General features: G+C 34.3%; 1 protein-coding gene across 1 annotated transcript; it reads right to left on the bottom strand.

Annotated features, from left to right (window-relative positions):
- Positions 1–2,369: 2,369 nt before the first annotated feature.
- Positions 2,370–20,240, bottom strand: LOC111045025. The gene is made up of 9 exons (XM_039425690.1): positions 19,483–20,240; positions 18,231–18,291; positions 17,495–17,736; positions 16,255–16,458; positions 15,389–15,550; positions 14,742–14,863; positions 13,968–14,189; positions 3,138–4,089; positions 2,370–2,452 (listed from the first exon to the last, which is right to left on the bottom strand). The coding sequence occupies exons 1-9, from the start codon at positions 19,529–19,531 to the stop codon at positions 2,370–2,372; spliced, it is 2,097 nt and encodes a 698-aa protein (XP_039281624.1). The 5' UTR covers positions 19,532–20,240.
- Positions 20,241–20,427: the final 187 nt, after the last annotated feature.

Raw genomic sequence — 20,427 nt, 5'->3', positions numbered from 1 at the left:
GTGAATATTGATCTACAAACTATTGATTTGAACATTGATCTTGAACTATTTCTTGTTAAATATGAACTTTTTCGGCCATCAACTTAAACTGTTCTGACCGCTAATCTGAACTTTTTCGATTGTAAATTTCAATCTGGTAACCTATTTTTCTATTTCTGTATGATTATTTATAACAACCATGGCGTTGAATTTTCCAATTTCTGTCTTCTATGTCGGTCAACCACTTTATCGCCGCACTACAACAATTTATTGCCCGACGAGGTATGCCTCATACACTATGCTCTGACAATGCCAAAACTTTTGTATCCGCCGCTAGAAAAATGCATGAATTGGCCAAGCTTTTGGAATCACTACCCTCGGATGTCACTTGTTTTCTGTCCAACTATGGCATAAATTGGAAATTCATCCCTCCTTACGCACCCCATCATGGAGGCCTGTGGGAAGCTGCTGTCAAATCCGCTAAAACACTCTTGTATTGCTGTATTGGAGACAAGGTTCTCACATATGAAGAATTTGACACAATATTCACCCGCATAGAAAGCATTTTGAACAGCCGACCGCTAACTGAACTGTCTTCACAGCCCGCAGAAGCCACTTCTGTTCTAACACCTGGCCATTTCCTAGTAGGTGGACCCCTGACCACACCACCGCAACCGATAGAGACTAAAGAAATACTATCAACTCGCCGTTGGAGACATTGTAACCAAATGACGCAATTCTTCTGGAGCCAATGGTCAAAAGAATATCTATGCACACTAATGAACCGCACAAAATGGAAGGTTACTGAAAGAAACTGTACCAATTCACTATTTATCGCACCTCTGAAGGAAGGTATGTTGTGGCACTGCCTTTCAAATCTGCCGCCTCCCGCCGCTCCGCTCTGCCACCTCCATCTTTTGCCGCCTCTGAGTCGCCGCCTCCCGCTGCCTCCAACCTACCGCCTCCCGCCGCTCCGCTCTGCCGCCTCCGACTCGCCGCCTTCTGCTGCCTCCGATCTGCCGCCTCCCGCCGCTCCGCTCTGCCGCCTCCGACTCGCCGCCTCCCGCTGCCTCCGATCTGCCGCCTCCCGCCGCTCTGCTCTGCCACCTCCACCTTCTGCCGCCTCCGACTCACCGCCTCATTTAGAACAATCTAACAATGTTATTGTAAATAGTTTGGTTTTACCCGCATAACCTGTGACTGTCCGCGTCACTTCGTTATCGCCGCCTTGTGTTATCTACTCTGCCGCAACATCTTGATGACCGCACCTCTATTGACCGCACCTGTGACTGTCCGCATCACTTCGTTATCGCCGCCTTGTGTTATCTACTCTGCCGCAACATCCTGATGACCGCACTGCTGTTTGCTGCTTTGCTCCACTTAGCTGTTTTGATGACCGCACCTCTATTGACTGCACCTGTGACTGTCTGCATCGCTTCGTTATCGCCGCCTTGTGTTATCTACTCTGCCACTCTGCCGCAACATCCTGATGACCGCACCGCTGTTTGCTGCTTTTCTGCACCTCTGTTGACGCTCAGCTCCATTTCTATGACCGCTCAGCAGTTCATGTCTACGCGCATTCCGCAACTTGTGCTGTGCCGCCCCGCTTGTCTACTTCTATGACCGCACCGCAGTTCATGTCTACGCGCATTCCGCAACTTGTGCTGTGCCGCCCCGCTTGTCTACTTCTATGACCGCACCGCAGTTCATGTCTACGTGCATTCCGCAACTTGTGCTGTGCCGCCCCGCTTGTCTACTTCTATGACCGCACCACAGTTCATGTCTACACCCATTCCGCAACTTGTGCTGTGCCGCCCCGCTTGTCTTCATGTCACGCTCCCGTGTTCACACCACATCGCTCTGGACTTCTCCGCTCACTGTATTCAAGACCACAGACCCACCGCCATCTAGTTATTGCCGACCGCCCTGCCGTAATGTACAGTGTTTGTTGCTGCTTCACCTGATTTAAAAACTGTTCGTTTTTGGGGGGGAGTATGTATTGGCCAAGCCATTTGAATTGACCACGCTCACCCACGGCCATCTAGCATGCCACTGCCATCAGCCGCTCTAAGATCGCCTATTTCAATATGTAGATAGCACTGTTCTCCCTCTGGTTTCCCCCGCCCTTTTTGCTTACCAGTTCTCTTCCGTTTTTGTAACTGTTTGAGGAAGTTTGGTGCTCTGACGTTTCTCGGTTGTTTCTCCTTTTAAAGAAGTCAAATGTGTATTACTGCTTCGCTTGTTTGAATTTGAACTACTACCGCGACTAGTTAGGAAAAGTTATTGTTAGAGTACTCCGCTAAATATCTAGAGTTGGATCTTCTTTGTGTAATCTCTTCGCCACAACATGGGCCCATGTATTTATCATCGCCAGTGCAAGTGAATCCTGATTATCTGAACGTGTTACCGCCTACCAGAACGAGGAGACCGCTCTTACAGTCCACTGTGAACCCGCCATACCCAAACGAGACGCCTTTAAAGGTAACAATTTTATTTTCTGAGCTACTAAGTAACGTGTTTAGACGCCAACATCATTGGCTCTAACACTATCATATGTGCATAATATAATTTCTGATAGTGCGTCCATCTGTTTATGCTTGCTCCAATATTGTTGCAGGAACTGGGAGAGGAAATCATCCACGCTCTTAAGATCTCGGCCCCCCGCTATGGAAGAACATTAGCGGCTCACCGAGTAGTAAACTGGACAATTGGAAACGCCATACTAGCCAAGAGGTGGGTATCAATTCCTGAATGGCTCTTATTTGATCCACAAATGGTCTGGGTTGCATGTGACGGTAGGAGTTATCAAATTTTCCAAGGTTTTGGAAAAGCTGAGTGCCATTTATAAGTTCAGTCGGCGCATAATGCATTCTGCTGGCTGGGATGTTTTCTATGTGTGTCTCTATTCTGGAGACTCGTTCTTCATTTGCGGTCCATTTATTATCTGTAGTTTTTCTATTTTCGTTCATTTCACTGTATAATTTGGTTAACTTTAATTGTTGTCCACCTATGGACAACATTCTCTAACATGCCATATCTCTCCCTTGATTTTACTCCTTCTTCCGTTAGGTTTGCTATACATGTTTGCATGTTACTCTGTTCTTTAGTTATCTTTCCTATTTTATTATTATTTTCCTCCACCTTTGACTCTATCTCACATTTATTTTCCAATACTTTCTCCATTGTGACTCCCATGATAGTGGTACTTAGCTCCTTGCCTAATATGCCTACTTGTTTTTCAATTTCTTTGGGTAGCTCATCCAACCGCTCATTCACTTGACAGGTGACTTCATCTATACGGGTTTCTAATTCTTTTATAATGGTAGATTGCATATCTATTTTAATGTCTATCATATTTTTCATTTCCTCCTTGAAGCTAGAAAATTTTTTGTCTATAGTTTTGACATCCTGCCTGACCGTTTTGATATTTTCTTGGATATTTTCTTTGATGATTTCTAGGATATTTTCTGCCTCTTTATCCTGGCTTGCTTGTATATCTTTCATCAATCCCGCCATGACTTGGTTGAGCATGAGCTTAAATTCACTATAGGAATCGTTCATCCTATGATTGGTAGCATAACCGACTGAAGAGTCTAATGTAGTATTGCACTTTCCCAGGTTGGTGGTGACAGATGACAGTTGGCTGGCCACATCGGATGGCGATTGAGTGGCGGCATTCTCTGTTCCCTCGGCGATGCTTGGAGCGGTCTGTGGAGACGTCGGTACCGGGTTGGACGCCCTCACTCCCTCATCTCCACCAGCTGGACTCTCATCAGTATTCATGGCGTCGACAGCTTTATCAATCCCAGTGGAGGACAATTGGGCCAGGTTTTGTGGGTCGAAGTTGACGGAGCATACACTGCCTCCTTCTCTCTCCCGTGGGGTCTCCGCTGCATTATCCTGGGGTTGTTGATCGGTTGGTGTCATGTTCATAGGGTTTTGGGGATGGTCACTAAAGTAGGAAATTTGTGAGTTAGCTGGAGACTGGTTCATAGTGACGATATTAAATATGTGGGATACTTCGAATAAGTTGCCAAGTGTACTACCAAATTGCAGGAATATTAAAATGGATGCCTTGACAGTGCTTGTTTCAGATAAAATTGTGCGATGCTACGAATTTCAAGTGTCATGTACATGAAACACAGAGACATAGACCGTCAGAGTGACTCAGGTATGGCAGTAAACACAGAGGAATTTGCTCCTAATATGGCTCTTAAAATTTTAGGTAGGGTCTTATCTTCCTTAATATCAATAATATTCTTATATTTAAAATAACCTATAACCCTGGTCAGCATACAATATTTAGGTTTAAAGATCAAGATCAAAAATTTTGCAATAAATTTTATGGAAATTTCCATCCAAATTTTCTCTATTATTGAGAATTGTGTTATCAAACTTGTGTGATACAGTTTGTCTGTATTTATGCAGCTTGAAAAATTTCGACTTGATGAGCAACTCAATTATTTTAGCCAGAAACTTACAATAGATCATCAGATACCTTACCTTGTTGAATCAACTTCAGATTATGCTTTTTGCAGCTATTAGTTTTATTAATGATTTTATTCAGCATTGATAGTAGAGTTGAGTAGGTAAGCTTTTCATCAAGCCTCACGCTTGTGGTGCCATTATGTAATGGGGTGAATTGCCAACCATTCATATGTGGTGCGGTATATTTGATATGTACTGGAGCGGTTGCTAAAATCCCTATTTTGCAAATAAATTTGCAAAAAGTCAAGGCCGTCCAGCTCGCAAATATGCTGGGTTCAAACCGCAGCTCTAGCTCAGTAGTAGATGCATGAATATTCCAAATATATTTAATCACCACAGGGTTCAATGACTGATGACCAATAATTCTTACCGCTGCTTCCGTGAAGTTGTTGAGGAACACCAATAAGGAAGTCAAAAAGATAGCCGGTGACTGATTATCAGTAATATATGGTTACATAAACCTTCCCTAGTATATATAATATATATTTTATGAGTAAAAATTATAATTCAATTTGCAATAGTTCATTGAGCAATCAGCTGATTTGTTAGGTATCAATTCAAAAAACTGTCGATTGATCCTAGATCAAATGATGTATTAAATCAAAACAAGTGATTCTAACCTCAAATGTACATGCAATCTTTTATTTTTTATAATCTACCAATAATAAACAAGCCGCTTTATAATTTTATTCACTGCCAAAGAATTCTCATTATTGTTTAATTACAATTTTGCATGGTTCTCTTATCGCTTAATAGATAACATGATTACTCTTTATCATAAATAACATTCGATTTTACTTGAGCGGTACCTTGACTAGGCTATCTATTCTTTCCATTTTACAATTCTATTAAAGCTCAGTTATTTTATTTCAAAAGTATTTTATGGTGCTACAACACCACGTCACACTGTCTAGCTCATTATTATTATTTATCATTGCTATTGCAGTGCTATTCTCTCATCCCTGATATATTTCTTTAGGATAGATCCCCATATCTGTTTCCTTTTGAATTCTCTCAAAAATTTAATTTTCCCTTTGAATTCTCCCATCAAGACTTCAAAGCAAAAGTGAACAGTTTATGTCAGGTCTTGAAATAAGTAAGAATGAATGTGCTTAAAAAGCAAATCAGGATTTTAAGAAGTGAGAGTTGAAATGAATCCAGATCTCAGGAGGAGCCATAATAACAATAACATATATTATTATATTTCGTATTGGGGTATTTTTAGGATTCACATTATTCAAATAAGATATGGTTTGTAGTTTGTAAGAATAACATACATTAGCATTATTATCCTATACTATTAAACAAGCAATTTCTATTTATATGTTTAGATGTTTGGATGTTAAAATGTTTAGATGTTTATATGTTTTCGCCACACTTGGATGTAATGAGCTGGTTTACGTGCGTGATATGGAGGCCGAAAGTGATTGTTTTCCGACCAGGCCGGTAAAACTTTACGGCCCTAGGGCTGTAAAATGACCTTGAATAACAGCTGATCGTGTCCGATCCCGATCTCACAAAAGTCATAATCATAGACTGTAATAATCTATATAATTATGTATCGTGAATCGCGGTATTATGTCTATAATATATTTTATAAATTACTGTTTAATAATTTAATATTTATTGTGTTTTTGATATCAAACAATGAATACAATGGCTGCATTGTCCATTGTCAGAAAGGTACGTATCGCAGTATTTAAAAGTGAAGAATCGAATTTGAAATCAAAGTACAATAATTGTATCAATATTTAAAAGTGAGGTAGAGTAATAATTGTTTCTTTTTTATTATCGAATTCCACTTCTTAATGCAATACAATCAACTATAATAACAAGAAAATACAGCAGAGATCTGAAGTTTAAGGTAAGCCTACTGGTGAAACTCAGCCTTGACTAAAAAATTCCTAGTAATTTTTCCGTAATTCATTATAAAACTTTTAGATAATTTTTCTTTAATATTGAACCATATAGAGAAACATTAGGCCCACTCAAGATTGAATCTTCGAATGTTTTCTCTATGATTTCAGAGCAATATTTTGTTGTGAAAATGCCGGCAAACCGGCTTCAAATTAATATGCTGCTATACACTATATTATAGTAGCCTACATACGTTACCTGACTTAATTCAGAGTGAAAATTTTATTGTGAAACAGATAATAATATTAATTTTAATAATATAGTCATGAGCCAAAGTCTGTTGTACCTTTGACTATAGAAAGAACCTTCTTCTATAGAAAGAACAACCTTCTTTCTATAGTCAAAGGTTGTACGCTTTTTAGGAGTAAAGTAAACTTTTTTAGAAGTCTAGTTTACAGTATTACGTGTATGCTAAGAGTTATCAGTCAGGCCTCTTCCTTCAACAATACCCAATAGCCGAGAGCGTTAAGGCGTGTAACACAACTGAGCTCAGTGAGTTACAAACACGATCTAGGTTCGAATCTCGGTCAATGACATTTTTTTTAGTCGATGAATTTCGACTTTTATTAGCTATTTTTTATATTAGTTACCATAATTTAAATTTCATCAATTTTTTAGATATATTTTGAGACAAAACTGTGAAATATGCAATTATTTAATTTTTTCATCACATTATTTCAAAATAGTAATGAAAATTCTATTCATCCATCTATCCATGAGATATTGCACTGGGCGCAAAGCGCGAGCTATAAAAATTCAAACAATTATTCGAAATATTAATAGTATAAAAATATGGTCACTATTGTAAATTATTAATTAGTAACATTGAAATTAATTGACAGTAAAAGTTGTCATAACCAAGATTCAAACTATCAAAATAGGCTGTTTGAATTTTATTAATTTTTCAATTTCTTATAAATATTGGAAGTTTTTTTTTGGGTGTGGCAAAAATAGCGTTCGCAACACGGGCAAAAATGTTTTTCCGGCTCTCGAACGCTTCAAGTTCTCGACTTCGTCTCGAACTTGAAAACCGCGATCTCGAGCCGGAAAACGTACATTTTCGACCCTAGGTGCGAAATATACTATTGTATTTCACCGGATCTCGAGAATGGCTCTAACGATTCTCACGAAATTCAGAACATAGTAGGTTTATGATATAAAAATTGGATTGCACTAGGTCTCATCCCTGGGAAAACTCGCTGAAGGACATTAAAAAGATTATTATTATTCAATGTTGGAAAAATAGCTGATAATAATTATTTCGTCGTCTCTTGATGATGGGAGTGAGTGTGTGGGACTGTGTCAAAATTATGACTCAGCTGTTGAACTTTTGTAATCATTCAATCAGGTACTTATTGCTGGTTGCAAAAAAGCCGGGTTATTTTCAATCCTGATTAATTCCAGTAGATCCATCTTTTTGAAATGGTCTTCTCTGATTTGGTTCACGTGCAATTAATCAGGATTAAAACTTTACCGGCTTTTGTGCAATCGGGCCTTTGTGAGGGAAATTTTTGCATTCCTCTGGGAACATTTCTGTATGAACTATGAATGTTATTATAATTTCTTCTTTCGTGATAAACTTTTTATGCTTTTGTACTCCAGAGCGAAGCTCGGTCCCCGATATTTTGTGTAATATCATGAGCTTAGACAAAATACCAAATGAAGGTAACATAAAAAATAACACTCATTTTAAATATTTTCCTGACTTTTATTATTGATTGGATTGTAAAGAAGACAAACATATGACCAGAGTCGTATCCTTGGCAGATATTATATCATTATACGTGAATAATTAGATCTAAATATACCTTTACTAGATCGAATACAACATTGAAATTCTGATTCGAGCAACATCCAGTAAACAAATACTTATCGAAATTCACTCTCACAATAACCATTCAGTACTTTAGTGAAGTCTATCGACGCATATCAATTCAGCGTATAGGGAGTACCTACCCAAAACCATAGGGAGTTACCCAACCTACATACTCATAGCTAGAATAAGAGTTGAGTTTCTAGTAACTAGGTTTACAATATTTTTTAAAGTTCACAATATCAAAATACTCAGTAAGTTACTCTTAAATAGTGCTAAATAAATAAATTAAGAAACTCTCAAATTTGCAGCAGTTGAAAGAAAGTTGAAGATGGATGATTGACTACTATTGTTGAAGCCAAGCTTAACAAATACGGTACAACTATTATAATATAATCTTTTATAGGATATAATTTTCAACAATATTCAAATGATTATGTACGGTATCCAATTTCACAGTGCAAAATGTACCGCATCATTCTATAGATAATTATTATAGTTATATATTATATAAAATCATTATTTTAATAATAATCAATTTGGAAAATCCGATACCAAACTGTTTCTCTCCTTAACAAATCAGTGAACTCAGAAGATTTTCCAATCCATGACATTCTTCAATGATTGTTAATTGGGGTTTGCTTTGCCTTTATTCATCTGTGCAACTCTAGTCATAAAATTATAGTAATAATCAATGATAGCATTTGCAGTTTCATTGTTTATCACTCCTTGAAAAACACTAATTGAATCATAAATGCCTATCAGAACACCACACATGTTGAAGACTTTTTCAGTTTCATCGTAGTACATAACAGAAGTGCCGTAAAGAGATTCCGGGAGAACTGCTGCAACAGATGAAAGTGATACTTTAAGACAAAGGGTTGTTCCAAGTTTTGGCCTCGAGTTAGTAATGATTACTGTGAAAATTGATCTAAAACTATAACTTTTACTTGAACGTTCAAGTTACCATAAGAAAATACAGGGAGTATTATTCTAGATACAGACATAAATAATGAAATAAGATACCATATTGAATAAAACATTCACAACAACATCCTTGCATTATAAAATCAGTAATATGCTTTCCTCTAAGCTACCAGAATTTATTGAAAATCCCGTAAATAATTAAATAAACTATCTCAAGCAAATAGTCAATAGATGGATACTTAGTATGAATCGTGAGGAAATGGAGAATTATATAGTATCAATTTATCCTGATCGATTACGGTACTGTGTATAGATAGTAATTTAGTGGTCGAGTACGGTACTGTGATAAGATCGAAAGTATACAATAATATTAAAAATGAATACCGTAAAACGGGGTTACTTAGGCCACTTTTAAAATTCAAACACCTGGTGAATCTAGACCAATCAATTTACAGATTTGAAACTTAGTGCAAAACTTGGGTCTGTATCTTGACTTATTGTTTCATGTAATAAAAAAATTATTTGAACAATTTTTCACCTGAAAAAATATAAAAAACATGGTGGTCTAAGTTTCCCCCTGGAATGGGGTAGCAAAAACCAGGTATGTTAAATGAATGTTTGGCTCAAGTTGAATACTCCTGGGGTAACTAATTCCATACACTAGACTAAGAGAAACAATATTCATGTTTAAAAACTGAAATTAATGGAGAAAAATAATACAATTTTTATTTTTAAGATTAAATGAGTGAATGAATGAGATTTTGGCTCAAGTTTAACACTTCTGGAGCAACTAAATCCATACACTAGACTAAAAGAAACAAATTCATGTTTTATATGAGAAAAATAATAGTTTGAAGAATTATTACATTTTCTAGATTACCATAATGATCATTTCAACTCTTACAAAAAGGTGTGGCTTTCTTGTGGCTTTTGTTACACCGTAGACAGACCAGCTGAGAAAGAGAAGCATCAGGAAAAAAATAACCTCAAAATTGGAGAACTAACTGATGCATCATCTAGACAGACAATTGAGGTTATGTTTCGAAATAGTTACTAAACTTGAAGAGAAAACAGACTGGGATGGACAAATAAAGTTATGATGGGTATAAAATTGGTACAAATTTCCTCCAAATAATAAAATTTTTAATGCTTTACTTCAAATCTTAGTAATTTTTTTTTGCATCAGCTTGAAGTCTTGTACACTATAAAAAGCTCTATCAACTAAATATTTTTTAATTGTTTTTTGAAAATCTTCAAATCATCATTACTTTTCAAGATTTGAGGTAGCTTGTTATAAAATTTCCTACCAATATAATCTGGTTTTTGTTCAAATAACCTACTATTGTGACCCATTATATGATAATCTGCTCTGTTTCGCGTATTATACTCATGAACATCTGAATTCTGGATCACACCACTCGTTTTCACATGCATTACAACTTCATATACATACAAAGATGGCACAGTTAATAGACCAAGCTTTTTAAATAAAGGCCTACAAGAGTCTAACCTATTCACTTTCTCTATACATCTGAGTGCCTTCTTTTGAATCTTAAACACCCTGTCCATATTTTGTTGAGATGAATTACCCCATACTAAAATAGCATACCTAATATGAGATAGTATAAGTCCATGGTAAGCAGTTAACAGTAGTTTTTTATCATTCAGCCTAGCAAGCTGCCGCAGGACAAATACCCCAGATGATATCTTATTACATATCCTCTCAATGTAAGGATGCCATGTTAATTTCCTGTCCAATAAAATTCCCAAGAATGCTACTTTCTCTTCTTGGTCTAATTCATTTTCCTCTACAAACACATTTATTTCTCTATCCTCTACTGAATTATATTTACTTTTGAATTGTAGGAATTGACATTTCTTACTATTTATTGTTAATTGCCTTTGCTTCAAGAATTGGACAATGACTGTACTCCAGTAAAAGCATTTATTTCTAGACTATCTAATAAATAATTGTTAAAGATAAGCGATGTGTCATCAGCAAACAACAGAGCTCTGTGATCTTTTAACTCTTTTGGTAATTGGTTCACATACAACAGAAACAGTAAGGGACCCAGAATTGAGCCTTGAGGTACTCCAGCCTGGACCTCCAGTTTTTGAGATTTAATTTTTACTATTTCATTCCCATCCACCTTGGTAAGCTCAACACACTGGTTTCTACCTATGAGATATGATTCAAACCATTTTAGTTCTATACCATTCACACCTACAGTTTTTAGTATTTCCAATAATATTCTATGGTTCACACAATCAAAAGCTTTGGATAAATCAAGAAATATTGCGGCTGCCTTCTCACCTGAATCTATTATATCTATTAGTCTTTCAACAAGGGATACTATTGCAGTCTTAGTAGATTTCCCTTTCTGGAACCCATGCTGTTCATCACATATGAAATTAATTTCTTCCAGGTGCATCAATAGCCTATTTAAAACTACTCTTTCAAAAATTTTACTTATTACATTTAGAATACTAATGGGTCTATAATTTTCAACTCTTTCAGAATCACCGCTCTTGAAAATTGGCAAAATTTTCCTTGTTTCAGATCATCAGGGAAAATACCTGCTCTAGTGAAGTATTAAGGAGATGCAATAAAGGGTCCAGTAATTCATTTTCACATTCTTTTAAAATTTTGCTTGAGACCCCATCCAATCCTACTGTTTTTTTGTTATTCAAATTTTTTATTATTCTTGACAACTCATCTCTTGATAATGGATGAAATTTAAATACCTTTTCAATTGGCTCAGCATTTAATGTAGTTGTATTATAAGTATTAGTGTTCAGTGACTTTTGGAGATTATATGCAACCTGTTGATAATACTTATTGAAAAAGTTACAAATGTCTATACTATCATCCATATAATTTCCATGTTCATCGATTATCCTAGGGACATTAGTAACTGTATCTTTTTGAGCTGCTCTCCTATTTCTATTAATTACCTCCCAACAGCAGAGTTAAAATTGGTACTAGTTGTTAATATTTCAGCTGTTTTCTTACACTTAGCTTTCCTCACTTCTTTTGCATAGTTTTTCTTTAGACATTTGTATTTGACTTCACTCGGAACATCCCTCACTAATTTAAATTCCTCATAAGCTTCCCTAACAATATTTCTTTGAGTAAGAATATCTTCAGTTATCCATTCATCTACTTTGTTTAATTTACTTTTTACTTTGACTTTTTTTATTGGACAGCATACACTAATGTGAAATCTTAGAGTATCAATGAATTGCTTATATTTGTAATTTAGGTTACAACTGTTATAAACACTACTCCAATTTTCTTGAAGCAGTTCCTGCTTCAAACAATTTATATTTCCTAGCTCATATTGCTGAATTTCTTTCACAAAAGTTTTTTTCTGCTTGGATTCTGGCCCTGCAACTTAACATCTAAAATTTGATAGTTATGATCTGATAGATCTGAGCTACCTAACCTGACATTACAACCTTCTATATTTGTGAGGATATTATCAATAATTGTCTGTGAAGTTCGAGTTACTCTTGTATATTCGTGGACCTTAATTTCTAAATTATTCATATTAATAATATCTCTAATATCCTCTGTCATTTTATCCTGCCTGGCAAAATCGGTATTGAAATCTCCTACTACTATAACATTTGTGAAACGAGCGGTTGTAATTTCCAAAAGTGTATGGAGCAGCTCACAAAATTTTTGCCAGTCTCCATTTGGTGACCTATAGATACCTAACACTGCTACCTCAAATCGATCATCAATTTTTAACCTTAGTCCCGTCACCTCTAAATCCATCTCAACAGAAAATCTCTTAACAAAATCCAGTTCATAAGTTTGGGTATGTTTAGCATTGCTAGTGAATATACATACACCACCACTTCTATGAGCTATTCTACAAAATTCTGATCTCAGTGAATAGCCTGGAATCCTAACTTGATTTATTTCCTTTATTTTTAAGCCATGCTCTGTGAAAATAACAATGTCAGGATCCTCCTGTTTAAGAAATACTTCTAATCTGTCAATATTGGTGAAAAATAAATCTATGTATATTTTATATCATAGCAAAATGGTACTGACTCACTTGCTTATCCACTCATTAATGACTCATCAACATAATTTTTCCCATAGTTTTCATGTATGACAAGACTAGAAAAATTTATAGGTACTCGATTTACAGGAAGTTTTAGTTAAAATAGTTTTCGAGATATAAATAACTGATTGACGCTATAGATGAAATGTATGTTTAGCAGTTTTTATAGATGAATAAACAAACTGGAATAACTGACATTTCTGTTGCATCATAATCAAAGGATTACTTTTTACCTTGAATCTCTCTATGCTCTACTAGATTAATTAGGGAAGAATATCTTTATTTCACCCGATTAAAGATTGTAAAAAGACCAAAATTTTCCACCACCCAAACTCTATAGCAAGCAAAAGGAGCCTGCCGGCTAGTAAACTAGGCTATATAATTCAAAAAGTACTCTTAGGGCCGGTTTCCGAGCTCGGGACCAAGTCCAAGACTTTAAACAGCTGGAGTCAGAACATTGGATTTCCAAAACGGGGCGTAGTCTTAGTTTTTATTTTCTCATTTCTATAATTGGAAACGTTTTTCCTTGACGAAATTAGACATTCTCAAATAATTCAAAATAGCTGAAACTTCATACTATTTTCTCTCCATTCTATTTTACGTTCAATTTTCTAGTTTTTCGAAATTCAATTCAAACATGACTGTGACAATGACTGCGACTACGCCCCGTTTTGGAAAGCCAATTTTCTGACTCCAGCTGTTTAAAGTCTTGGACTTGGCTTAATCCCGAGCTCGGAAACCGGCACATAGTAATAATTATAGCTTACCGTTCCATTCACATATTCCATTACCCCCAGGGTATACTTTAATCCTAGTGTATATCGCTTCCTCGTGACAGTACATATTGGCCGAACAAAGGAACTCAGGTCAATTCCTCTTTTCAAATATATTTTTGACAAAGGTTCGAGAAATTCAAGCGATTTATTCAGTTTTAAATATTCATCTCCAGCTAGTTCTTTATGATCTTTCTTGTCTGTTGCTCTGTACACCTGCAAATTTTTCAACAATTTTTTTTCATTAGTGTAAAAATATTACAAATAACTATCATTTATAAAAGATAGTTCTACTGAGAGGAGACTTCAAAAGACTGAATCTTTTTGTTAGTTATAGTAGTCACAAAGTATAAATTAATCAAAAAACTTATTATTCACAAACTTAATTCACCCACAGAGTAGTAGAGATGATGTGATGGATTCTATATGTAACTTTTATTACCGTATATTCAAAATGTTCACAGTATTTACCTTTACTTGTATATTTGAATGAAAAATAACGTTAAAATTGAAGTTTGCTTTCTTACTGTTTGAACATACTAGATCCTCATAATTGTGTAAAAGACGTTATTCATAATAATTACTCAATAATTATAATGGATAAGTAATTGTTAGAATATATCACAAGTTTCCATTTTGAAAATTTCTCTTTTCTAAGACTTTTTAGGGCTATAAGACTAATAAAAATTACATGGACCAATAAAAAAATTCTGTATTAGATCAATCTGAAAATAGTGATCAGGAAGGGATTAATATAATAAAGCATACTTCCAAATTCTGAGCATGGATATCGCGAGGATCATTCCATTCTATGTAACTCTTTCCCAATCCGACTCTTAGCAATTCACCACTTATAACAGTTCCATTGCTATCAGTCACACAACGAGCGGCTGCAACAAACATTTATCAAAATCACAATTTTGAAATGCAGAACTAACAAATGAAAATATATTTTATACAAAAATTATATAATCATTTTTAAAGTTAATTTTTATAATTTAATAAGACATGTGGACAATTTCACCACAATCTGAAATTTAGTCACAATTTAACCTACAATGGAGATAAAAAGGATCTCATTTGAAAAATTCACATGAATTTATCGGTTTTTTATTACAAAACATGCACAATCAAAAAATTAAATTTTATAGTAGACCAATAAATTATGAAAAGTGTGATTTATCTATATCAGTAGGCCTATGACAGTGTTGAAAATATGTGTAATACTTCGCTTCTCTTTTGGATCTCTAGGATTTTTTGAATTTGGTAAGAGCGAATACGTAATATCAGTGCATTATTCATCTTCAATTTGGTATATATTTAACTTAATATGTAATCTACTTTAGAAAGTAGTATATGCAAAGTTACTCTCAAGTTATGAATTTTACACAAATAGAAAAGAATACCGTACTGACCTGTTAGAAGGTATTGTGTTTCTACCAATGTAGCACTACAGATAAATTCGAAATCATCAGAGTCACTCTTCTTCTTGTAAAGCCCAGCTTTCCAAGGAAAAGCTACTGAAGTATCATATTGAGTATCATTTGATTGATAATGATGGTCCGTTTCACCACAATCTGAAATTAGGTCACCATTTAATACAATGGAGATAAAAATTAATTCATTTGGAAAATTCACATAAAATAATCGTTTGTTTTTCAGGAAAAAAATGCTTGTACTCCGCTGATATGATCACAGAGTGTGTAGAATGTAACACTCTATATACTACAGATGGAAATTACTGAAATATTGCAATAATTATTCAAATGCTATTGAATGAATTATTATTATTAAACAAAAATCCAAATTAAATGCCGCAATTCACCCCGAAGACTTCTGCTACTGCAAATATTGACAACAGGGTAAACAGCCAGATGGAAATTCGATGAGCGCTACTATTCAAAAAGTATTTATTGTTTCCCGGGCTGACAAATAATTTTTGAATAGTAACGCTCATCGAATCTGGCTGTTTATCCTGTTGTCAATATTTGCAGTAGCAGAAGTCTTCGGGGAGAATTGTAGCATTTAATTTGGATTTTCGTTTAATAATAATAATTCTATATACTTCCTGCTGGGCATGATACGAGCGTGCATTCGAGAAACTCACTTATTATAAAGATCAATCAAAACAAAAGTAGGCATCTACTTCAAATACTACTTTTCTTATCATTTTTCACTCTAGAATAATCTCTTTTTATTTCATTCAGTCTTGAAAACGACCTCGATTCAATGCCAACTGTGAATAATCTTGCAATCAAATTATGGATAGTAAATAACTCACCAGTAAAACAATCAAGATAATTTTGGCTCCACTCTCCATCATCTTTGCAAATACTCAGGGGAGCATTGGACTGCTCTACATAGCCTAATTTGCATGTTCGGTTGGCTACTGTGCCTGCTCTGATGTTCTTTTCACAAGATACGGCCTTATCATTCAGTGTGCAACTAAACTCAGAGTTCAGAAGGCTCCATGCTGGACAGAGCTCTGAAAATTAGCGTTTGTTATTTTATTAATTTTCCCTTACACCTTTCAACACTGAAGAGTCATTATTTTCCAAACACATTTTAGAGACTGGGAACCATATATTCCAGTCCCATTCTCTTATAGGGCTACTACTCACTTATTTTGTAAAGCCCCAACAATCAGCTACACAATACAGCTATCAAAATTCAAAACTTAGAATTTTCTAAAGTTTTTCTTTTGAATAAAAATTACTATAATTCATTACATAACTCATTAAATAAAATTTTCTTATTCTCTTCAATGCATATATTTTAACTCTCTCCAAACTTCGTCATACATTTATTAATATATTCAACAACTCTTTAGATTCAACAGGTACAAAACAAAACTCTCTTTTACCTCTATTGTCTATACTGCGCAGTATTTTGTGATAAGCTGATAATTCATTGAATTTTTTCTCCACCTATAACGTCAAAATAATCAGAGACCAGATTAATAATTAAGATGTCAAAATTATCAGAGACCAGAACACTATTGTAGTAGACCTACTTCAATTTCTGTCCGTTGCAAGACGGACACATTAGGCTACAGATTTTTTGATGAATTGTTGGTAACTACCATAAGGTACAGATTTTTCCATAACTCATGTCATTATAGAAATGATATGATAGTATAAATTGAGATTTATTTATGTTCATATGATAAAATAGAATCATATTATTATGTTACAATTATTAATGATCACAATTATTGGACAATTTTGAAAGGGTACCTAATTGGATTCCTAATTTTTATTTATAAATAAATAGAGACTACATCTACATATAGGATCGAGAATGTCTGAATATAATTGAGTATGGAATATTAGATTATTAATAGTTGAAGAAAATTACTAGCACCTTTATTATATTTTTATACAAAATGCTAAAAATACATAATCAGGATACAGTACTGGTAATGTTCTATACTTAAACATTCAAGTAGCCCTATCATGCTATCAGAATACATTATTAGACATCATTAATATATGAATAATAAATATTGAAAGAACACTCACTAATGCACACATTATTGGGAGGGTACCACTGCCCATCATAGCAGACCATGTAATGCTCTCCTTGCCAAGAGGTACTCTCTCTTGCTCCATCAGCACACTCAATGTGCACCACTTCTGCATTACCATCAACTGCTGTGTTTGGTGTTAGAATTTGTTTGTTGCTTCCTGACTTCTTCTGGAAATAGATTGTGTTTGGTGCCGATAGAATCTGGCAGGATTTTGTCTTAATTGATTGTTTAGATCTGCAATAGAATAGTATTATAATCAATGGATTCTCATGCAGCGAACAGATTTAATTAAGGATATCAATGCCGCAGCAAGCCGCTGATAAATAGAACAAAAGACTCAGCAGACCGAAATTGTTTTAGGAGACGTCAAGACTCACATGTGGTTTGTGACAATGTACACATGTAGGCTGCAAATATAATTTCAAAACTTGAAAAAAATTTAGCAACTCCTATTCAATATTATTTTGTTCACCCTACTTTTAAATTCCAATAACCAAGTTAACTAGGAGCTCAAATAGGTAAAAATGGTTTCCAATGAATAAAAAACATTTCATACAAGACCGTTAACTATAAAATTCATTTCTTATGATATTGAAGTGTCTAGTATGAAGCATTAAGAATTGATAGTCGTAACTGAACGGTACATAGTTGTAGGTCTGTAAGGTACTGTATCATTGAATTCTTTGATTTTCCAATTTTATCAATAATCGTACTTATAATAATATTACCTGATAACTTCCTCAGATAAGTTTGCTGTTGACCATTGTCCAGAAAAGAGCACACCTGTAACTGAATTTGGCCTATTTCATGATACAGTATGTTTAATAACAATCGTACAATAATACAGTATATCCCTTCTATTACTAAGCGGGGTAATTGGACTACCCCAACCCACATTTTGTCTATTTTTTTGTAGATATAATGTTGATGTATTCCATAGGAAACGTTGAGGTTTGAGTACTTAAACTAAAAACATATCACTTTAGTTATTTTATCTCATAGAATCATTTCATTTCTTATATTTTTTGAAAATATTAGCAGATATATCCTGGGGGTAATTCTATTACCCTACTTGGTATTCCATGTCATGCAATATTTTGGTATATCTTATATCCATTATCATAATACATAAGATATCAATTCAATTTATATTTTCCTTCTAAAATACAATTCAAGCAATATTTTGGTATATCTTATATCCATTATCATAATACATAAGATATCAATTCAATTTATATTTTCCTTCTAGAATACAATTCAAAGCAGTTACATAGAATCTTGAGCAATAAAGTTTATACAATTCAAGAAACGATATAATATACTTAAATCAAACAACAGAATATAGAACTATACTAAACAATAAAACTCTTGAGCTATCACAATTCTATTCTTGTATAAAAATCTTGTATCAGACAGAAAAGAGCTTACATAGGCAACAAAGGCCTGTGCGTAATCAATTTAATGTTCAATTTTTATTTTATTGCCAAACCTGATTCATAATGATAACTTAAAATCTAAATTAGAAGAAATTGCTTCGCTATAACCATAATTTACCTAATTATTTAACAACATTTCCCCTACAACAATATACTAGGATGCTCAATTTTGTTGGCCTGTCAGTTTTTAATTGAAATCCTTTTTATCAACAGAAGAAACTCATTTTTAATCATTTTAATAGATTTTGTAATGCATTTGATTGATGAATTAATGGGAAAAAATATAAAATAATTATATAAAATAGAAATCTTGTTGGGGTAACCTAGTTACCCCACTTGGTATTTCGTGTATGTTAAAAAAACTTGGTAGTAGAAGAGATATAGAAAATCACCATATGTAGCCTATTTAAATTTAAAATTACAATAACAAATTCTTAATTTTTTGTACATTTTGTTTCAGAAATAAGTATTACCGGTACCTCGGCTACCAGCTACGGTATTTATAGAGCATTCAGCATTCGACAATTATCTAAATATATCTTACCTGAAATTATAGATACAATAACAGCAAAGCACCTGTGGTCTGTAAACATGATTTCAAATGAAAAAGTGATAGACAGTAATATTTGAAGAATGATTTGTTAGTGTTAACTGATAAATTATGGATTTAATAAGATAACCCTATTACGCTAATACCGGTGCACTGACCAAATACAACTGAGATCTTATGTACAAAATAAGTTTCCATTTCCAGTTTTTGTTTTTGTTCAAATTAACATATCCGTTCTTGACACCTCAAGAAATTCTTATCGATGAATATTGCAAGGAAAATATTTATTTTTGAATTTTAATACTTTCTTTCTGTGATAGGTTTTGTACTGTACAGGAAAACGTTGCATCTTAATAATGACCGAAATCAAATAATAAGAAATAATTATAATACGGTACTTGAATATGAATTTTATTTCCTCTAAGCTAATCTCTGCTGGCTTTAGTAAATTAGAAAATTCCACCACAGCAGTGATAGCATGCATTTCCTGAAAAGCTGGGTTTTAGTGTGTATTGTAAACCATACAATAATAATATATATAACACCACATACACCTGTGTAAAATCACTTTATTTTGCCCTCTGATAATATACATAATAAGTTTGGTAACTGGGTGTGCCTGGATGTAAAACTTTCCACAATCTTGGCTATTGATGATCTTTCAATTTTTACCTGCCTCTATATATTATATTACTAGCAAGAACCCGTGCTTCGCAAGAATCTATTTTAAAACTTGACATAATGAAATTTTGAAGAATTGAGAATAGGCCTATAACTATCCTTGGTTAATTAAGAATCTATAAGCAAAATTTCAAGTTAATTAGTCCAGAAGTTCAGACGTGATGATGCGTCAAACATAATTTTCCTATCCCATATGTGCATAAGCCAGCTCTTTACTTTATATAATTATTATAGATATAGTTAACGACTGCAAGAGAT

Source organism: Nilaparvata lugens, chromosome 4 (assembly GCF_014356525.2).
Source record: "Nilaparvata lugens isolate BPH chromosome 4, ASM1435652v1, whole genome shotgun sequence".
NCBI classification, from domain to species: Eukaryota; Metazoa; Arthropoda; class Insecta; order Hemiptera; family Delphacidae; genus Nilaparvata; species Nilaparvata lugens.
This window is presented reverse-complemented; position numbering and strand designations above follow the sequence as displayed.

Excerpts from the sequence above, each read along its gene's own strand:
- LOC111045025 (XM_039425690.1), bottom strand. The coding sequence starts at position 19,531 with ATGTTTACAGACCACAGGTGCTTTGCTGTTATTGTATCTATAATTTCA. Across the intron at positions 15,551-16,254 it reads TTATCTTGATTGTTTTACTG|ATTGTGGTGAAACGGACCAT; the intron begins GTGAGTTATTTA and ends ACCTAATTTCAG. Across the intron at positions 4,090-13,967 it reads TGGAATATGTGAATGGAACG|CATCGCACAATTTTATCTGA; the intron begins GTAAGCTATAAT and ends TGAAATTCGTAG.